Genomic DNA, 18,189 nt, shown 5'->3' with positions numbered 1-18,189 from the left:
CCTTCCTGGTTGAATAGGCAACCACAGAAAAGACAGGCACTGTAACAGAAGCTTAGCTCTGGGGAATTTGAATCAGGATGTCATTTGTGGGAAAGGGAGGGTGCTTGGGCAAGAACAACCTGGGCATAGCTGTCAACCGTCCCTTATTTGGTGGGAAACTCCCTTATCCCAGCGCAGTGTCCCGCTGCTGTTCCTTATTGATGATGTCCCTTAAATTTCCCAGGTTTCAAAGGAAGCAGCTCCTCTCCCTGCCGGCCAGGGAGGAGGGATGCTCCAACTGTGTTGCTTGGCTGCCCAGCCCGCCCCCCTCCGGCCTCCTCTCACCAGCCTCGGCCCCCAGGAACCCATTCCCGGCGGGAGCCTCAGGCCCTTCCGCCGGCATCTTCCTTGTGGCCGCCAAACTGAGTGTCTCTGCCTGGGGCCTCCCCTCTGCCCGCTGCTGCTGTCCCCGCTAGGCTGTACTGCGGCTGCATCACCGAAGGACCTGGATGAGATGGGCAGCTTGTGCGGCCTATGAATTGCTGAGGAGCCTTGAGAGGAGAGTGAGGGCAACCATAGAGAAAGCAGCTCAGAGAGAGGAGGAGGAGGCGGAGGCGCGGGCAGGTGTTCCAAGGGCTAACTGTAGAGGGGGAAAGCGGAGGAAGGACTGCAAGCGTTTCTCCCATAGATTTGTAGTGGTAGACTAGCATAGGGTTTACTTTGGGCGCTATTTCTCCCCCCCTTCCTCCCGCCCCGCCTGATGGAACTGAGAGCTGCAGATGGAGCACAAGAGAAAAGATACAGAACTGCAGCAGCATCTTCGTAGCTTGGACTTCGTTTTGCGCGAAAAGTGGTTGCTGCTTGTAGTTATTTAATTGCAGTTTCGTCAGCTGGTGTCTTGAGCAGCAACCTCTGAAAACGAAGGGCTAAAAACCGGCGCTGCTCTCCCAAATTATCTGGTCCCTTTTAACTTTGTATTTCAGCTGGTTGACTAAAATCCCTTATTTTGGCTGCTGATTTTCAAGGCTGCTGGTCCCTTATTTTCAAATCTGTAAGTTGACAACTATGAACCTGGGAGATCTGAGAGTATGGGATTTAGAGGCTGTCTTGACTGCTTTTGCAGCCCTTCTCAGCCTGCAACTATATTAAAAGGAATAAAGGGAGGAAGCATCTCAAGAACAAAGACCCTGTAACACTCCAGGGTTCTCTCTTTCAAAGGAAATGGTGCCATGAAGTTTGAAAGAGGAAGCCACACCAGGAAGATGGGAATTCAATGCTTCCTCTGTCTGGACGCATGTTCAGGACAGCTCAGGGCCCTGTAATTCTGAATGTCTAGCAATGTCACCAAGAGATTGCAACAGAAAGTCAAATTCAAAAACCAACCATTTTATTATAAACAAACAAACAAAAACACACCTTCAGATCAGCATAAATCAGACATTCAATTTCATATTAGAAGAAAATTATTATTATTATTTTTCAGTACATAAAATATGGAAATATTAAATGGAAAAGCAAACAAAGGTCCTATGCATACACACATCAGGAGCATAGGAGCATCAACAATTCACATTAACCTTCACAGTCTCCACTGTTCCGGCATTTGGTTTTCCAGTTTCAAACTCTTTCGCTCGCTGCAATCCGAAGGTTTGCTTGTGTAACTGCTACTTGGATATTGAGGTCCATTTGACCTCGAGCCAGTTAAGCTGAAGCACTGAGATGAAAGCCAGTTTAGTCCCAAATAGTCAATAGTGACTTATACCTCAGAACATCGAGTTAAATCACATTAGTACTCCCCTTTTAAAACGGGGGCTTTTGCCCTTTTGCACACCAGCAAATGCAGGCAGAAGAGAAGAGGAAAAACTTGCCCATTGCACTCACAAAGAATCTAACAGTACAATCCTATACAAAATCCTATACAAAATCCCACTGAATTCAATAGGGCCGCCTCCAAGGACCTAAGTATAGGATTGTAGTTTAAGTTGCAGTTAAGAACAGAGCCCAGGTTTCCCAATGACTAGGCTGCTGCTCTGACTGCTAGATTGCGTACTCCCATCAACACCCACATAATTCCAGCCCATATCACAAAGGAGGGAGAGAGAGAGAGAGAGAGAGAGAGAGAGAGAGAGAGAGAGAGAGAGGCAGGCTAACCAGAGAGGTCACCTTCTAGAGAATGCATCCTAGATAAAATGTGCACCACACACAAAAAAAGGAGAAGCAAAAAAAAAAAAAAAAAAAAGGCTTTATTTCTAAGTGATCTAACTATTCCTTAACTTAACAGAAGATTAACCAAGTACATTAAAAAAACAAAAACGCATCTGTACCCACAATTCAGCGCAGATGAATAATTAACATAAAAATAATTTAGCACAGGTGAAAATTAAAATACTGCGAAGAGCTCTTGATACTTCCTATGTATATTCAAGAAAAGCTTAAGGCACATCAAAATACTTGTCCATTTACCCCCCGCCCCCGCAAAGTGTCTGGACCCAAATGGGAACTGTTTGGTTGCTTACGTTTTCATCCCACATCCAAACGTTTTGGATTCGCTAGGCCCGTATCAAGTTTGCAATCTCAACACCTGAGTCGATAGCGCTTGTTTCCTTTTGTGAGCACACAGTTCTGATGGCCACAAGGGGAGCATCACTTAGGGAGGCTGTGCTGTGCAGGTCACCCTGCTAGGAGGATAATTTAGTTCTTTATTTATTACTGGCCCCACTGTCTTCTAGGTACAAGTTGGAGCAAGGATAAGCCTTCAGAAATCGCACTGACCTAGCACTATGACTGAGGCCACCCAACGACTTGGGATTGCTGCTGTTGGTCATAGCCAAGCTCGTTGCGATGGCCGAACAAATGCATTCAGGAATGTGAAATGGCGTCCGAACCAAAACTGCTATATTCCAAACGTCCTATGTCAGATTCAGTGAAAATTAGTGGCGATGAAAGGGGAAACCCCAGTCTGTGAACTTCTCCTGAACTATTCTCATGAGAGTGATGGCTGCTTAGCCCAGCACTCAACAGGAACCTCAAGTTGCCACTAAGTGTATTTCAAGTCACCTGGCAAGTGTACCTGTACAAAGAATCAGGTTCTGCAGTTTTAGGTGTCTACCAGCATTAGAAACTCAGATATATAAGCTAGGGCCAAATGGCTCCCCTTAAACCAAGGTTGGTAAAACGGAGTGTCTAGTTGCCATTTGGGGGCAAGACTGCTCTAAAGTCTTATTTTTCAAATAAGGACTGTGATTGATTCTCAGTTAAAGATCTGGCTAGTTTAGATGACAACCTTGAGCCAGGTTAAGAACTTTGAGAACTTAAGGAAGAAAAGTCACTTGATTGAGGGTTCTTCCACAAATCTATCAGCCTGTTCCTACCTCTCTTTCTCAATGGTGACATGGACCATTCATAATGTAAGAATATTCTTCACAACTTTTGAGCAGGGCAGTGGGAAGACAAACGACAACAATTAACTATAACATTGCTCACTGCTCCTGCTCAGGCCACACAGAGAAAGCATTTTGGTTCCTGAAATTAATTCCAATTGTGCCAGTAAAATGTAAGTGACAGAATTCTACAGGGTGGGGTATTAGTGTGTGAAGGTATTAGTGTGTGAAAACAGTCTAGATCAGCCTTTCTCAACCTGTGGGTCCCCAGATGTTGTTGAACTACAACTCCCATCACCCCTAGCTAGCAAGGCCAGAGCTCAGGGATGATGGGAGATGTAGTCCAACAACATCTGGGGACCCACAGGTTGAGAGCCACTGGTCTAGATCCAATGATCCCCAGGCACACACCTCCAGATGGTGGAGATGTCAGGCACCCTCCTGACACCCAGGCATCTTTGCTTGGTCTCAAGTGGTCGATAGTCAGGTGCAAAACGCGCCTGGCTAATTTTGAACACTGGTGTGGACTTAATGTCAGGAACACACCAAAAATTCCACGTGTGAAAAGACAGACCATAGGCGGTCCTCTACAAAACTGTTTCCCTCTGCTCCTTTTGCATCTCATGTGACTTCCCCAAAGACACTCTTTAAGCCAAGGGAGGCAGGGGGGAAATTGAAGTAAAACATGCTTGAAGAGAGTAAAACCTGCTTGAAGTCATAGCCTCTCCACATACCAAACTGGTGAAGTGAAGGCAGAAAAAGTCAACACTTTTCAACACTTCCTTGTATTGCTCTCCTAAAAAAAAATGATGAAGTGCCTCAGGTGGCAAAACTGGTCTTTAGATAACTATGGGTTGCTATGCTCATAATTTCTCTTGAGGCCAAAAATATAAAAAATAAGAAATCACCCCTGGTGTCAAGCTGCTTTGGCAGGAACTGCCACTTCCTAATAAAAGGTTATTCATAAGAAGAGGACTGATGAATCAGACAGACAACAGAGGTCAGCCAGATGTTCCTGGGAAGCTCAGAAACCGGAAGTGTTTCCTGGTGAACGACAAGGAGCAGGGTGGCCAAGAAGCTGTCATATTGATGGGAGTTTGAACATTTGGGTCATGGGGAAGGAGGCAGGCATGTGCCCTGGTGCTATGGTGGAACAGAAAGGGGTTGGTTTTGGGGCCTTCACTGTGAAATCCTAACTGGAACAGGGATGCTTTAGCTGAGATTCCTGCATTGCAGGCAGTCAGACTAAATGATCCTTGGCACGTCCCTTCAAACTCTATGATGCTATGATTCTAAACAAGTCCCACAGAGTCCAGCCATGCTTACGCCCAAGTCAGCAGGTGTACAATTGCAGCCTTTAATTTCAGGAATCGGATTTTGCAATACAGCAGAGATCAGGGCTTGCTTTAGCTGTTCTGTTTGCAATGTGTTTTTCTGTTGAGCTGGATTTATCTTTTTGCTGAGCCTCGGTGCTAACTGATGAGTAATTCAAATGTAAATCAGCTGACAGCTGGGCAGTGCAGAACAATTCAGAGGACAGCTGCTGCAAACTCTGGCATGGCAGGGGATTAGTCAAGATCCTATACACATCCAATCTGAGTAAGCAGAGCTAGCTAGCTAGGCAGTGGGTCATTGTTCCCTTCCTGGAGTGGAGAATTGGAAACAACTTGCACTACAACTCTCCGTGGAGTCAGAACCAGCTTCTCTCTTACCCTTTCTGCTGATATTTCATATGAATTATCAATAGGTTGCATCTGATCTAACGTTTCACGTTACTCGAAACACAATACATCCCCATTAAGGTGGCTAGATGATAGGAAGGGAAATTTCACTGCAGTAAAACTTCTTGGCATGGCAGAAAGAGGTGCACTAAAGAGGGAAACTAATGCAACACATAAATTAGGGTTGCTTTTGGAGGAAAGTCATTGAGCTGCTGGGGGGCAAGTTTCCAAAACCTGGACATTTTGCCGTTTTCACAAAATTCCCCCCAAACACTAATTCTGTCATTGGAATTCCAAACATATGCCAACCCTACATAAATTCAAAAATTAAACCAACAGCGTCTGCCAAAATATCCTCTCCTTAGTGCAGAACGGTTACAGAAGATGTGCTCTTCTTGGCCATGTGACACTCATCATTGCAAATGCCCCCTCCTCTCACCAGTAGCAGATAATCAAATCAAGTGTGTGAATGCTGTAGTCTTTGTCACCCTGTTAGAAATCTGTGTATAATGGATGTGCAAACACCTCCCTCGTTTGAAAGCAGCTTTCCTATGGATTGCAAAAGTGGCCTCTCTCTCTCTCTCCTTTCACAAGCTCTCCTGCAAAGAACCTGTGTAGAAAGCAGTGGCATAGCAGGGGTGGGTGGGCCACGGGGCGGTTGCAAAATTGTTAGGGCGTGCAAAATTTTGACACCTATTGCTGCCCTGGTGTTTCAAGAACAGTATAAAGCTCCCTGAACAGGGAATATACTTCTTTCTTGGCCCTTTGATTTCAGCCCTTAGTTGATCCTTCTAGGGATCAGTGTGTGGACATCAGCTGCCATATTTTGCAGAATGAAAACGATCTGTTTTTACCTACACCAACAAACACACCGTCCTGCGTCCAAATTGAAATATACTCTTCCAGCACAAAAAACAACAACAAAACAGCTTGGGTCTGTGACACACCTTTGGTTCAAACCCTTCCAGTACCTCTGATTTCCTCTTTCCTGTCGGGAAGTGTTGCTTTGGTGCACTCGTTTCCACCCTCAAAACATGCCCATTTCCCCACTCAGAACCCGTTCACAGCCAAATCTGTTCCAGAGCCATCCAGCAACCAGCTCCTTTGTGTAGTTTTCCTACAAAAGCATCTCATAATCCTGCACAGGCCGCTTGGTTTCTAAAGTAGCGCCCAGGTGCAGGAAAAGAGCAGTTTCATGACACTAGAACATGGGCAGAGGTAGAAGAATCACTCGGCTCCAGTTAAGAAAACCAAACCCTAATTCTGGGACTAACCAGCAGGCTTCTTTGCGACCCTTACAAAACACATTCTCCTTTCGCTTTCCATCCCTGCCCTCTGACCTCTGCAATAGCAAACCCACTCCTTCTGCTTTCTCCAGATTTCAGAACCCCTGGCCCAAGGGGTTAGACTCAAGTTTCTCTACAAGAACAAGAGATAGGACAAATCTCCCTCCACTCATCAAAGAACCAGCCTCAAGAACCAGGGAGAGGGAGAGCTGACCCAAACACACATAATTGCAAACGGAGTCCCTACATTGGTGAAACTCCGTTGGCTCAATCCCTCCAATCAGTTGCAGGGAAGTTTGTTGGGTGTTCTACCAGCTTCTAATGAAAGCAAGCGAGAGAACACAGGAAAAACAAAAGGAGAGAGAGAGAGAGAGAGAGAGAGAGAGAGAGAGAGAGAGAGGTGTCCCCTGTAAAAGTTACAGGTCTTGAATACATCATTTCAAAACATAGTACTGGAATGGGTTAGAGTCATCACCTTGAGAATCCTGAAAGCATTGCTTTGTAATTAGTAAGCAGAACATTAAACATATGCCCAGGTTATTTGAAAGAGAAGGAAGGGAGGAAAGGAGACGGAGGAGAGCACACATTCAGCCAGTCTTGTGGCTACCATCACCAGTCCGAATTTTCCGGGCCATGATGGTCTCCTTTGACACTCGCTTGCAGTCCGTGGCCAAGCCCAGGTAACACATAAGATCAATGAAAGCTGTTGTGATGTTCCACTTCAAGCCAAATTCACTGGTTGAGTAATCATAGGGGAAAGTATGGTGGTAGTTGTGGAAACCTTCACCTGGGGAGAGAGAGAGAGAGAGGAGGAGAAATCATAAGCGCCCAAGTAGTGTATTTATTTGGGAACTAGGTTCTGGAAAGCAGTCGACTCTAGTGAGTAAATTTTAAGTTTCTTTAGTTTGCTTGATGAGTAAAAACAATGTCCTTTATGACTGAGTGTGAGTATGTATTCAATAAACGTTTGCTGCAGGAAGCCTATAACTGCTAACTTACTGCTGGAGCTACCATTTGAACTACCATTTCCACTGCCATTGCCACACTATTTTGATATTAAGCCTAGATTAGCTTCTTGGTGAATGATCCTCAAAAAGGACCCAGAATTGGAGGCACCCCATGCAATTTTTTTCAAGAAAAAAAGAGGTGCCAGAGCTTCCTTGTTCTTTTATAATGGCCAATGGCGCCCACCTGAGAGTTCCGGAGAGTTCCGGCAGGAAAAAATTCCCAGAGGCCCCATTATAAGCATCTAATGAAGTAACTTCTGCTCTCTGGCACCGAAAGGATCAGAAGGAAAGGTTGGGTCATGTCACCCTTATGAGGAATTATGGGATAGCCATCGCACACAAGAAGGGAGAAGCCAGTGGGAGGGGAATGTCGTCAGTGTACGTGGAACAGCAAATGACAAAGGTAGGCTAGGTGGCCTGAGAATAATTGCAACTTAAAATCAACACAGGGGAGGCAAAGGGCTTAAGGATAATAATCTGTGGGGCTTGTTGCATAATCACTGGAACTGCAATAATAAGCTGCCATTGAATCTGCACAGGTACAATTCATATGTGGCAAGGAGATAATTACCACAGACATCTTCGGAGAGATCAAACTATGTCAAGTGGGAAATGGCAGCGATAAAACTCTCTATAGATGCTGATGGAGACTGAATGAAGGAGAATGTCCTCTTCAGAGTAACTGGTCCCCAGTGTACCACACCAATGGCATACCCTCCAAGTGTCCCTATTTTCCAGGGATAGTCCCAGATTTACAGGAGCCATCCTGGTTTCTGATTTGATCCTGCAATGTCCTGCTTTTCCTTAGGACATCCCTATTTTCACCAGAGAAATGTTGGAAGGTGTGCAATGGCCCCAAATCAACCCACCAAACTGAAGCAAAGTGTTCTGCAGTTTCCTTCCTTAGAAACGTAAGGCAGAGAAATGACAGGTTGTTTGGCCCATCTCACTGTGGCGATGTGTTAAGGCTATTTCCAAGGAGTGAACAAGCAGATAAGTATAGGGTGATCTACCTACAGTATGTTGTCCCACTGGGAACAATTGACCATTGAGCTCCTGAATGTTCAGGGATTAACACCTCCTACGAAACTTCTACAGCACAAAATATTGGATCAGTGCATAATACTGGAGCGTTAATTCAAACCCTTTTCGTGACCCTCACACCAGATAGGAATAATGCCATTCCAAGTCTAGGAACTTGCCCTAAGCGATATCAGTTTATTCCAGGGGCCTTCTAAACTTGCAAGAATTGGATGTTCAGATCAAATTCTGGCATAAGGCAGAATTCCTGTTCATGATGTCTAAATCCACAGAAATCTACTGTGGATCTACTGTCTGATCCACGTTTCAGATTCCTAAAATCGCTTTTCTGCTCCTGTACTAACGAAATAATCCAGTGTGCAGGAGCAGAAATACATTCCAACTCTGTGGCCTCAAGAACTGTTACTCTTTCTCCACAACACTTACCCAAAACTGCAATATTTGCTTTCAGAACAATGCCTCCCAGCTAAATAAAGCAGCATGCAAAACAGGATGACAAACAAACATTTTTTGTGGCAGATAAAAATGGTCAGTACAATTTTATATATACCGTATTTTTCGCTCTATAACACGCACCTGACCATAACACGCACATAGTTTTTAGAGGAGGAAAACAAGAAAAAAATATTCTAAACGAAACAGTGGATATATGATTTTTGTGGTTCATGCTGTGGCCACAGACATGTGATCTGACGGTGAGTTTGGGGTAGCCCAATGCAAAAATCCTGAGGATCCATGTGGATCCATGCTTTGTAACCACGTTTTTGCGCCATTGCGACCCCATGAAACAGTGGGTGCGTGTGTTTTTTGGTGCAGGCTGTAGCCATGGATATGCTATGTGATCTGATGGTGAATTTGGGGTGACCTAGTGCAAAAATCCTGAGGATCCATGTGGATCCGTGCTTTGTAACCACGTTTTAAGTGGGGAGGGAAGGAAAAGAACTCAAGGGACAAGGAGCTCGCGTGGGGGGTGTGGAGAAGGATGCTGCTGATAATGCAGGAGAGGCTCCTCTCCGGCTTTGCTCCTTTAGAACAAGCAGGCTCTGCGTCTCTCCCTCCTCCCGGCAAGGAAACCATGATAGTAACCACTCTGAGACAAATCAAGAAAAATTGCGACCAACACTCTCCCCCAACAAGCGCAGTGAGGTCAAAACACACACACGCAGAGAGGGAACTGGCCCTAAAGTCGCAGGGCGCTGGGGGAGTGAACGGGAAGCAAGAGAAGGAGAAGGAGCCCTCACACACAGAGAGACACACAGAGTGTCAATTCTAAAGTCGGAGGGACAGCGCAGGGAGAGTGAACGGGAAGCAGGAGGAGGAGAAGGAGCCCTCTCTCACACACACACAGACACAGAGTGTCAATTCTAAAGTCGGAGGGAGAGCGCAGGGGCGCAGGGAGAGCGAAGGGGAAGCAGGAGGAGGAGAACGATAGCTCAAGCACACACACACACAGCCCCTACAGTGGCTAATCCAAAACCGGACAGCAAAAAACTGCAGGCAGGGACAGAGAGTACGGGGTTGTTTTAAAGCAGCCAACCCCGCTCTGCTTCTCTCCCTCCTCCCGGCTAGGCTGGCTGAAAAGCTTCGCTGCTACTTAGCAGATCAGTGGGGAGGAGAGAGGAACACAGAGGACGGGGTTTTTTTAAAGCAGCCAAGCCCGCTCTGCTTCTCTCCCTCCTCCCCAGCTCGGCTCGCTGACAGGAGCCGCTTACACCTGCTTTGCTGTTTCAAAGCAAGCCACAGACTGCTCACAACTGCAGCAGATTCCCCCGCCATCTGTAGGCATTCGCTCCATAACACGCACAGACATTTCCCCTTACTTTCTAGGAGGAAAAATCTGCGTGTTATGGAGCGCAATTTACGGTACATTTTTTTCCCTTTTCACAATTTGGGTGTGTGTGTCTGTGTGTGTATGCCACCTACACAGAGTAGGAAAACCTTTTCCTCTAGCCTACCTCTATAAAGTTCTTGTTGGCACTGTATTATTAAAATGGTGTTCTGCCATGCTCAAATACTAATAATAGTATCTATTATGGTCTGTAACAAAAGCTGAATTTGGATGACCGTGCACTGCTTTTGACTTAGGCTTCAAAGTCAATATGAAACAGGCCTCGCCTCAGTAAAAAGGTAGAGGAGAGGCTGGCATCAGAAATTAAACGGAGGTTCACAGAATCCCATCTCAAAGGAGAAGTGAGTTTTAGGGGCGCTGAAATTCCTCTCCGTCTTGGGATTAAAATCTGAGCCAGGAAGAATTCTTTGCTTCTGTGCCTGACTTCCAACATGCCTTCTCACCACTCTCAGGATAACGAAGGTGTTCAGATAAAGGGAAGAAGGATGTTCAGGGGAGAAGATGGCTGCAACAGGACACCCAGGATGGTGGAGTGGGGAGAGAAAAAACTCTCTCCTAGATGGAAACTGACAAATGGGCCAGGAGTCGGTATTTGTGATATGGGCATACACATTCAGCAAAAAATCTTAGAAGATGGCTGAAGATGGACAGCTTTTCCTGGGCTTGTATCAAAGTGGCTCAGGAGGCTCAGAAAATTCAATCTACACACACACAGCAAATACCGTATTTTTCGCTCTATAAGACACACCAGACCACAAGACGCACCTAGTTTTTGGAGGAGGAAAACAAGAAAAAAAATATTCTGAATCTCAGAAGCCAGAACAGAAAGACGGATCGCTGCGCAGTGAAAGCAGCAATCCCTCTTGCTGTTCTGGCTTCTGGGATAGCTACGCAGCCTGCATTCACTCCATAAGACGCACACACATTTCCCCTTACATTTTAGGAGGGGGAAAGTGAGTCTTATAGAGCAAAAAATACGGTAACTCTGCTTATTTTCAAGCCTGCCAGATTTCATTTCACCATCAACTTTCTGAAGTTAGAAGCAGTGCTCCAGTCCATCCACTGGCAAAGGCAAGGAGGGAGATATTTTCCTTCCTCCCCTCTCCATTGTTTGATATCCTGGTAGCATGCTGAACTGAAGGTCTTATGCAGCCCTTGAGAAATATAATTTCCCCATGGGAACCTCTCTAGAGATGTCCTCTTTGAAAAGGTGGTAGAGAAGCCTGGGTGCTCTCCCCAGAAGCTATGGCTACCTGTGTGAAAGTAAATGGCAACAGGATGACTTCTCATGAATGAGGAAAGTGAAACAGGATGTGGGCACAGCTGGAAAACCAGGGATGGAAAGCAGGCAAAACTTCTTGCAGATCCGAACATGGGTCAGAAAGAAGGCGGGTGGCACTGTGGGTTAAACCACAGAGCCTAGGACTTGCTGATCAGAAGGTCGGCGGTTCGCATCTCCGCGACGGGGTGAGCTCCCATTGCTCGGTCCCTGCTCCTGCCAACCTAGCAGTTCGAAAGCACGTCAAAGTGCAAGTAGATAAATAGGTACCGCTCCGGCGGGAAGGTAAATAGCGTTGCTCTGGTTCTCCAGAAGCAGCTTAGTCATGCTGGCCACATGACCCGGAAGCTGTACGCCGGCTCCCTCGGCCAGTAAAGCAAGATGAGCGCCGCAACCCCAGAGTCGGTCACGACTGGACCTAATGGTCAGGGGTCCCTTTACCTTTACCTTAACCAAAATACACACCAACTGTCCCTGGAAGGGACAGATACCTGGGACAGGGAGGGAAGGGACAGATACCTTGGAAGGGACAGATACCTGGGCAGGGAGGGAAGGGGAAAAGTAGAATTTAAAATTTTATGATTTTTGGGTTTTTTATAATGTTGATTCATATTTTAATATAAAAAAGGGAAATTTTTGGTATAAGAATCTTGATTGATCTTAGAATAAGGATCTAATGTATATAAGCAAAGGATTATTGAATTGGGCCTAACAAAAAGAATCAAATTTAAACATAATAAGAATAGGATTGGGGAAGGAAATAAGAACTTGCTGAATTTAATATGGAAATTAGGATGTATGGGGTGGGTGGGGGGAAGTCAGGGAAAGAGGGTTATGAAAGCAAGGATATGAAATCATTTATATGTCTGTGTGTGTGTTGTTATAAAATGTGAAAATTCAATAAAAATTTAATAAAAAAAAACAAAAAAACAAAATACACACCAACTGAGGGCACCAGGAACTGTGGTGGGAGCAAGACGACAGCAGACCTTCCCCTCCCCCAAACCCCAACATCTTCCCCTTTACATACCTAGGGCTCCAAGTACGACAAAGTGGTTCTCTCTGGGGTTGATGGTCTTATCATACGGTCGGTTGCCATACATGTGTGCCGCACTGTTCACCAGCCAAGTGGCGTTGAGGATTAAGGCATAGCGGAGGATGGCAGCCATGAAGAAGCTAGTGTGATACGTCTCCCCCCAGAAGTACCAAGGCACAGCAGCAGGGAAAATGAAGCACATGATCACCACGGAGGTTTTATAATGCCTGGGAAGAAAGATACATGCATTGCAGTCAACATATTTTGAGCTCTTTGTAGGGGATCACATTAAAATTCCAATGTTTGAAAAAGCTCCATTTCGAGTAGGCCCTCGCATTTTCCTGCAAGATTTCACTCTGCACTAAATATTCCAATTCACGATCAGATTTTTAGCTCGAACCCCCAAGGTGTCAATGGTTCAAACTACAGTGGTACTTTGGTTCTCAAACTTAATCCGTTCCGGGAGTCCATTCGACTCGCGAAACGGTTCAGAAACCAAGGCGCAGCTTCCGATGGGCTGCAGAAGCTTCCTGCACTCAATCATAAGTCGCATCAGACATTTGGCTTCCGAAAAATGTTCGCAAACCACTCACTTCCGGGTTTGCGGCATTCAGGAGCTGATTGGTTCGGGAGCCAAGCCGTTCGAGAACCAAGGTAGCACTGTACTGTAAAGGTTGGAAATTTGGAATCTGCAGTTTTTCCACTATGAATGCTTATCTGATTTTCAGTGTGTCTACGTTGGGCTCTACGTGGGGCTACCTTTGAAGGTGACCCGGAAACTGCAATTAATCCAGAATGCGGCAGCTAGACTGGTGACTGGGAGTGGCCGCCGGGACCACATAACACCAGTTCTGAGAGATCTGCATTGGCTCCCAGTACTTTCCCGAGCACAATTCAAAGTGTTGGTGCTGACCTGTAAAGCCCTAAACGGCCTCGGTCCTGTATACCTGAAGGAGCGTCTCCACCCCCATCGTTCTGCCCAGACACTGAGGTCCAGCGCCGAGGGCCTTCTGGCGGTTCCCTCATTACGAGAAGTGAGGTTACAGGGAACCAGACAGAGGACTTTCTCGGTAGTGGCACCCACCCTGTGGAACACCTTCCCTTCAGATGTGAAGGAAATAAGGAGCTATCTTTAAAAGACATCTGAAGGTAGCCCTGTTCAGGGAAGTTTTTAATATTTAACGCTGTATTGTTTTTAACACTTGATTGGGAGCCGCCCAGAGTGGGTGGGGAAACTCAGCCAGATGGGTGGGGAATAAATAATAAATTAGTAGTAGTAGTAGAAGTAAACAAACAAACAAACAAATCCATTTCCTATCTTCTGGAAAAAGAAAGCAACCTCAATGGGAGCCCTTTGCTCACCTCCTTTGGAACATAACAACTTTGTCAGCCTTCAGGTCAGAGAGATCCAGCTTCTGTCCCTTCTCTTTGACATCAGGGTGTTTGCGTACCAGCAGCCAGCCAATATGAGAAAAGAAAAAGCCTCGCTTTGCGTTGTGGGGATCAGCATCTGTTTCAGAGTATTTGTGATGGACACGGTGATCTCTGGCCCACTCATAAATGTCGTTCTGGTTGAGACACAAAGGCAAACGCATTAATCATGTTTCGAGCTGGACAACAGTCCTCCGCTTCCACAGCAATCCTTTAAGGAACATGGAAGATAAAAAATACTTCCTTGACTCATTCACCCTGAACGCAATGCTCTAAGAAGCCAGTGTGGTGTAATGGTTAAGAGCGATAGACTCGTAATCTGGTGAACTGGGTTCGCTTCCCAGCTCCTCCACATGCAGCTGCTGGGTGACCTTGGGCTAGTCACACTTCTCTGAAGTCTCTCAGCCTCACTCACCTCACAGAGTGTTTGTTGTGGGGGAGGAAGGGAAAGGAGAATGTTAGCTGCTTTGAGACTCCTTAGAGTAGTGATAAAGCGGGGTATCATGGATCTAGATGTGGCCTAGATTAACCAAGTTTTGGACCTGAATCCTTTCCGTACATGTCCAACACGACATGATCTTTTAGAAGACATCCGAAGTATAGGGAAGATCTTAACGTTTGATGTTTTATTGTGCTTTCCATATTTTGTTGGGAGCTGCCCAGAGTGGCTGGGGAAACCCAGCCAGATGGGCGACATGTTAATAATAATATTATAATATATAGGACGCGGGTGGCGCTGTGGTCTAAACCATCAAGCTTCTTGGGCCGGCAGTTTGAATCCGCACAATGAGGTCAGCTCCCGTTGCTCTGTCCCAACTCCTGCCAACTCTAGCAGTTCAAAAGCTTTCTAGCGCAAGTAGAGAAATATGAACCGCTGTGGCAGGAAGTAATCAGCATTTCCATGCCCTCTGGCACTTGTCACAGTGTCCCGTTGTGCCAGAAGCGGTTTAGTCATGCTGGCCACATGACCCAGAAAACTATCTGTGGACAAACGTCGGCTCCTTTGGCCTGAAAGCGAAGATAAGCGCAGTACCCCATAGTCTAATTCAACTGGACTTAACCATCCAGGGGTCCTTTACCTTTTACCCTTACTTTAATAATGATGATGATGATGATGATGATGTCACACTTGCCCTCAAGGACAAGTTCAATTGTTTTTTAAAGGAGAGGGGGAATTCTTTTAGATGTTTCAATAAAACTATGTATTACCGTATTTTTCCATGTATAACACGCCATGTATAACACGCCTCCATGTATAAGACAACCCCTATTTTGGGGGAATCCAAATTAAGAAGAGTTGTTCACCTTTTTGGGGGGAGGATTTCCCACAGTTGTTGAGCTTTTTTTAGGGGGGGGGGTTGCCGGAAATCACCCACCCAATCGCCACAGACAATCTCCCACTCATGACATGAACCAAGCGCCAATCCCCCCCTATGCAATATAGTCTTATACATGGAGAAATACAGTCCTTTCGTTAAGAGATGGCAATACCCGCCAATGAATTTTTATGATGTTACGGTTTTAAAATTGGGGGTGGGGAACAAATTGGATAAATGAGCTACCGGTATCTTCAACTTTTTCAGATCCAGGACCCACTGGGGACCTATATCTTAATCTTTTACCATCTATTTGCATGGTGGTAGTGTTCCTGTTGCAACCCAACCTGGATCAGGCCACGACTCCCTAATGGATCCCCAGCTAACCAGTTGAAGACCAGTGAGCTAAATGATTCCTGTAGGAGAGAGCATGAAGCCATGCAAGGATATGTATAGGACCCAGAAGTTTGCTGCCTTTAAATGGGAACCTTTGAAGATCCTGCCTGAATGTTTTAAATTGTACCAAACAACAACACACATACACAACTCTCTAGTTGCACTCTGTCATGTGCAAACTTGCGCCAAGTGACTTTTTGAAGCTTCATCAGGCAAATCCACCCAGTTAGAAGTGAAGAAGGATTAGCGCTGAAATGAATTTCTCAGTCTAGCTCTCCGTGCTTTGCTGGATTAAGGCAGTGTGTTAAAATCTAGATGGGAGTGCCCAATTAGAGTAGTAAATGGGAGCAGATTCCATGGCAGGGTGGAGATCGTTCCCTGAACTCCTGGCAGGTTAGCTGCTGCTGCTTACTGAGACAGGGAAGAGACAGGCGGAACCGACACCAGCGCTGTGCAAAAGCACCAGCAGAAAGATCGGATTAACCTCGCTGGTTAATCCTAGTTAGTCCATGCAATCCTAGTTATTTGTTTTAATCTAAACCCTTTGTTTTGACAGATTATTGAGCTCCCATCTGATCTTTTTGTCATTGGGGGTGGCTTTTACCCTTTGAGTTAAAAATTTCAAATGCAGTGGTACCTTGGTTCTCAAACGCCTTGGTTCCCAAACACCGAAAACACGAAAGGAAGTGTTCCGGTTTTCGAACATTTTTTGGAAGCCAAACTGATGCAGCTGTCGGCTCTTGTTTCCTGGGCACCTGCACCAATCAGAAGCTGCACCTTGGTTTTTGAACATTTCGGAAGTCAAACGGACTTCTGAAACAGATTAAGTTTGGCGCTTTTGTTTTTGCTCCTTATTTTGCGTTCCTCTTTTTGAGGCTTTTTCGGTTAATTTGTTTTTGTGACTGTGTGGAAGCCAGTTCAGCTACTGATTGATTGATTGTGTGACTGCAGAAATGGATAATCAACAGCCATCATCAGTGCAGGTAAGATTTTTTTTTTTTTTAATTATCATCTACAATACTTAAATATTTAAAAGTACAGTACGTTGATGACTGTTTTCATTTTATGGGTCAATGGTCTCGTTAGATAGTAAAATTCTTGTTAAATTGCTGTTTTAGGAGTTGTTTTTAAAAGTCTGGAACGGATTAATCCGTTTTGCATTACTTTCTATGGGAAAGCTTGCCTTGGTTTTAGAACACTTTGGTTTTGGAACGGACTTCCAAAACAGATTAAGTTTGAGAACCAAAGTACCGCTGTACAGAAAAAGGGAAATAAAAGTTACTGGGGGAAAGGGAGGGGGATGAGATACCAAATTTTTTGTATGAAATTCCAAGTTAGCCAAACTGCAGGAGGCATGTAGCCTTGTCTTCCCTCCCCTCATGAATCCATGACCTTGGAATCTGGCCATGTTAATCATCTCATAATTCTTACCTGGAAAGCCATGGAGTTGATGATCGCCAAGAATATTCGGAGAGGCAGGCTGGCTTTGTAGGAACGGTGGCTCCAAAGGCGATGTGCTCCGGCTGTGATTCCCAGCCCACTCAAGACGAAGAGAACAAATACTGCGAACAAGAAAAGCGAGGGAGAGAGTGAATTTTGACTCTCTTGGGCGCAGGAATTTAATCCTAATTACTTACAATTTTTGTTTAATCCGCAAGAAAGAAGGGCCTTTCCGTTGGCTAGGTTCAATTCTAATCCTTCTAACCTCCCTTGGGGTAGGCTTGCGGGTTTGGCAGAAGGAGATAGGATCTGCCCATGCGATGCCCACCTGGTGGAAACTCTAGCTCACATGGCCCTTAAACGTAAAATGTATGATGATCTCCGCCAACAATTTCTAGACCATCTATGTATTCCAACATGGAAACCAGAGACAGAGGTTATGTGCAGGTGACCAGGAGCTCACCAAGACAGTAGCTAAATTCCTCTATTTGATTTTTTTTGTCGCCAACGTATGCTACAGGATCCTGCCCTTGCTGGAAACCCACAGAGATGAGGCGGATTGCTCGCCTCTTCTGCCCCTTGGTGGGTGGCTGTGCCGCTGGGGTGGCGACGAGATTCCACTGGCCTATCTATTCTGAATATATTCTGAATGTTCTTATGTGATGCCAATAAAGGTTTCTTGACTTGACTTGAGAGAGTGAATTGGAAGAAGCCTACTTTGGCGTTACCCCACTGCAACTCACAAACATAAGCATTGCTTAAAAAAAAAACAATAATAAGGACTGGAGGAAATTCAAGGACTATTTGAATAAATATTGTAATATAAAAAAAATAGAAATTACTTGAAGAGGCCTAGGATTAAATTACTTGAAGAGGCCTAGGATTAAATTAAGTTATAATTACAAGGAAACTCAGAAGGGAGGGATTTGAGGAAGTCAACCAAGATGTTTAAAAGGTTGGATTTGTGAAGAATTAAGTTTGTTGTTATTGTTTATCTGTTTATTGTTTCCCCTCCCCCCCTCTTTTTT

At 45.3% G+C, this 18,189-nt stretch overlaps 1 protein-coding gene across 2 annotated transcripts in view; it reads right to left on the bottom strand.

Annotated features, from left to right (window-relative positions):
* Positions 1–1,344: 1,344 nt before the first annotated feature.
* Positions 1,345–18,189, bottom strand: part of SCD (stearoyl-CoA desaturase) — a 29,886-nt gene continuing 13,041 nt past the window's right edge. The window contains exons 3-7 of one of the 2 annotated variants that reach the window (XR_014157090.1): positions 17,153–17,283; positions 13,941–14,146; positions 12,573–12,805; positions 4,623–7,153; positions 1,345–4,575 (exon numbers count right to left, since the gene is read on the bottom strand). Coding sequence is in view for 1 of the 2 variants with exons in the window: in XM_081864405.1 (XP_081720531.1) it covers positions 6,954–7,153; positions 12,573–12,805; positions 13,941–14,146; positions 17,153–17,283 (770 nt within the window). In the remaining variant the exon portion in view is untranslated. Of the gene's footprint in view, positions 7,154–12,572; positions 12,806–13,940; positions 14,147–17,152; positions 17,284–18,189 lie in introns of both variants that reach the window. The other variant, XM_081864405.1, reaches the window with a different exon arrangement.

Source organism: Podarcis erhardii (genome assembly GCF_964252035.2).
Source record: "Podarcis erhardii genome assembly, chromosome: 5".
Lineage (NCBI taxonomy): Eukaryota > Metazoa > Chordata > Lepidosauria > Squamata > Lacertidae > Podarcis > Podarcis erhardii.
The sequence above is the reverse complement of the archived record's forward strand: the minus strand, read 5'-3'. Positions and strand labels throughout refer to the sequence as shown.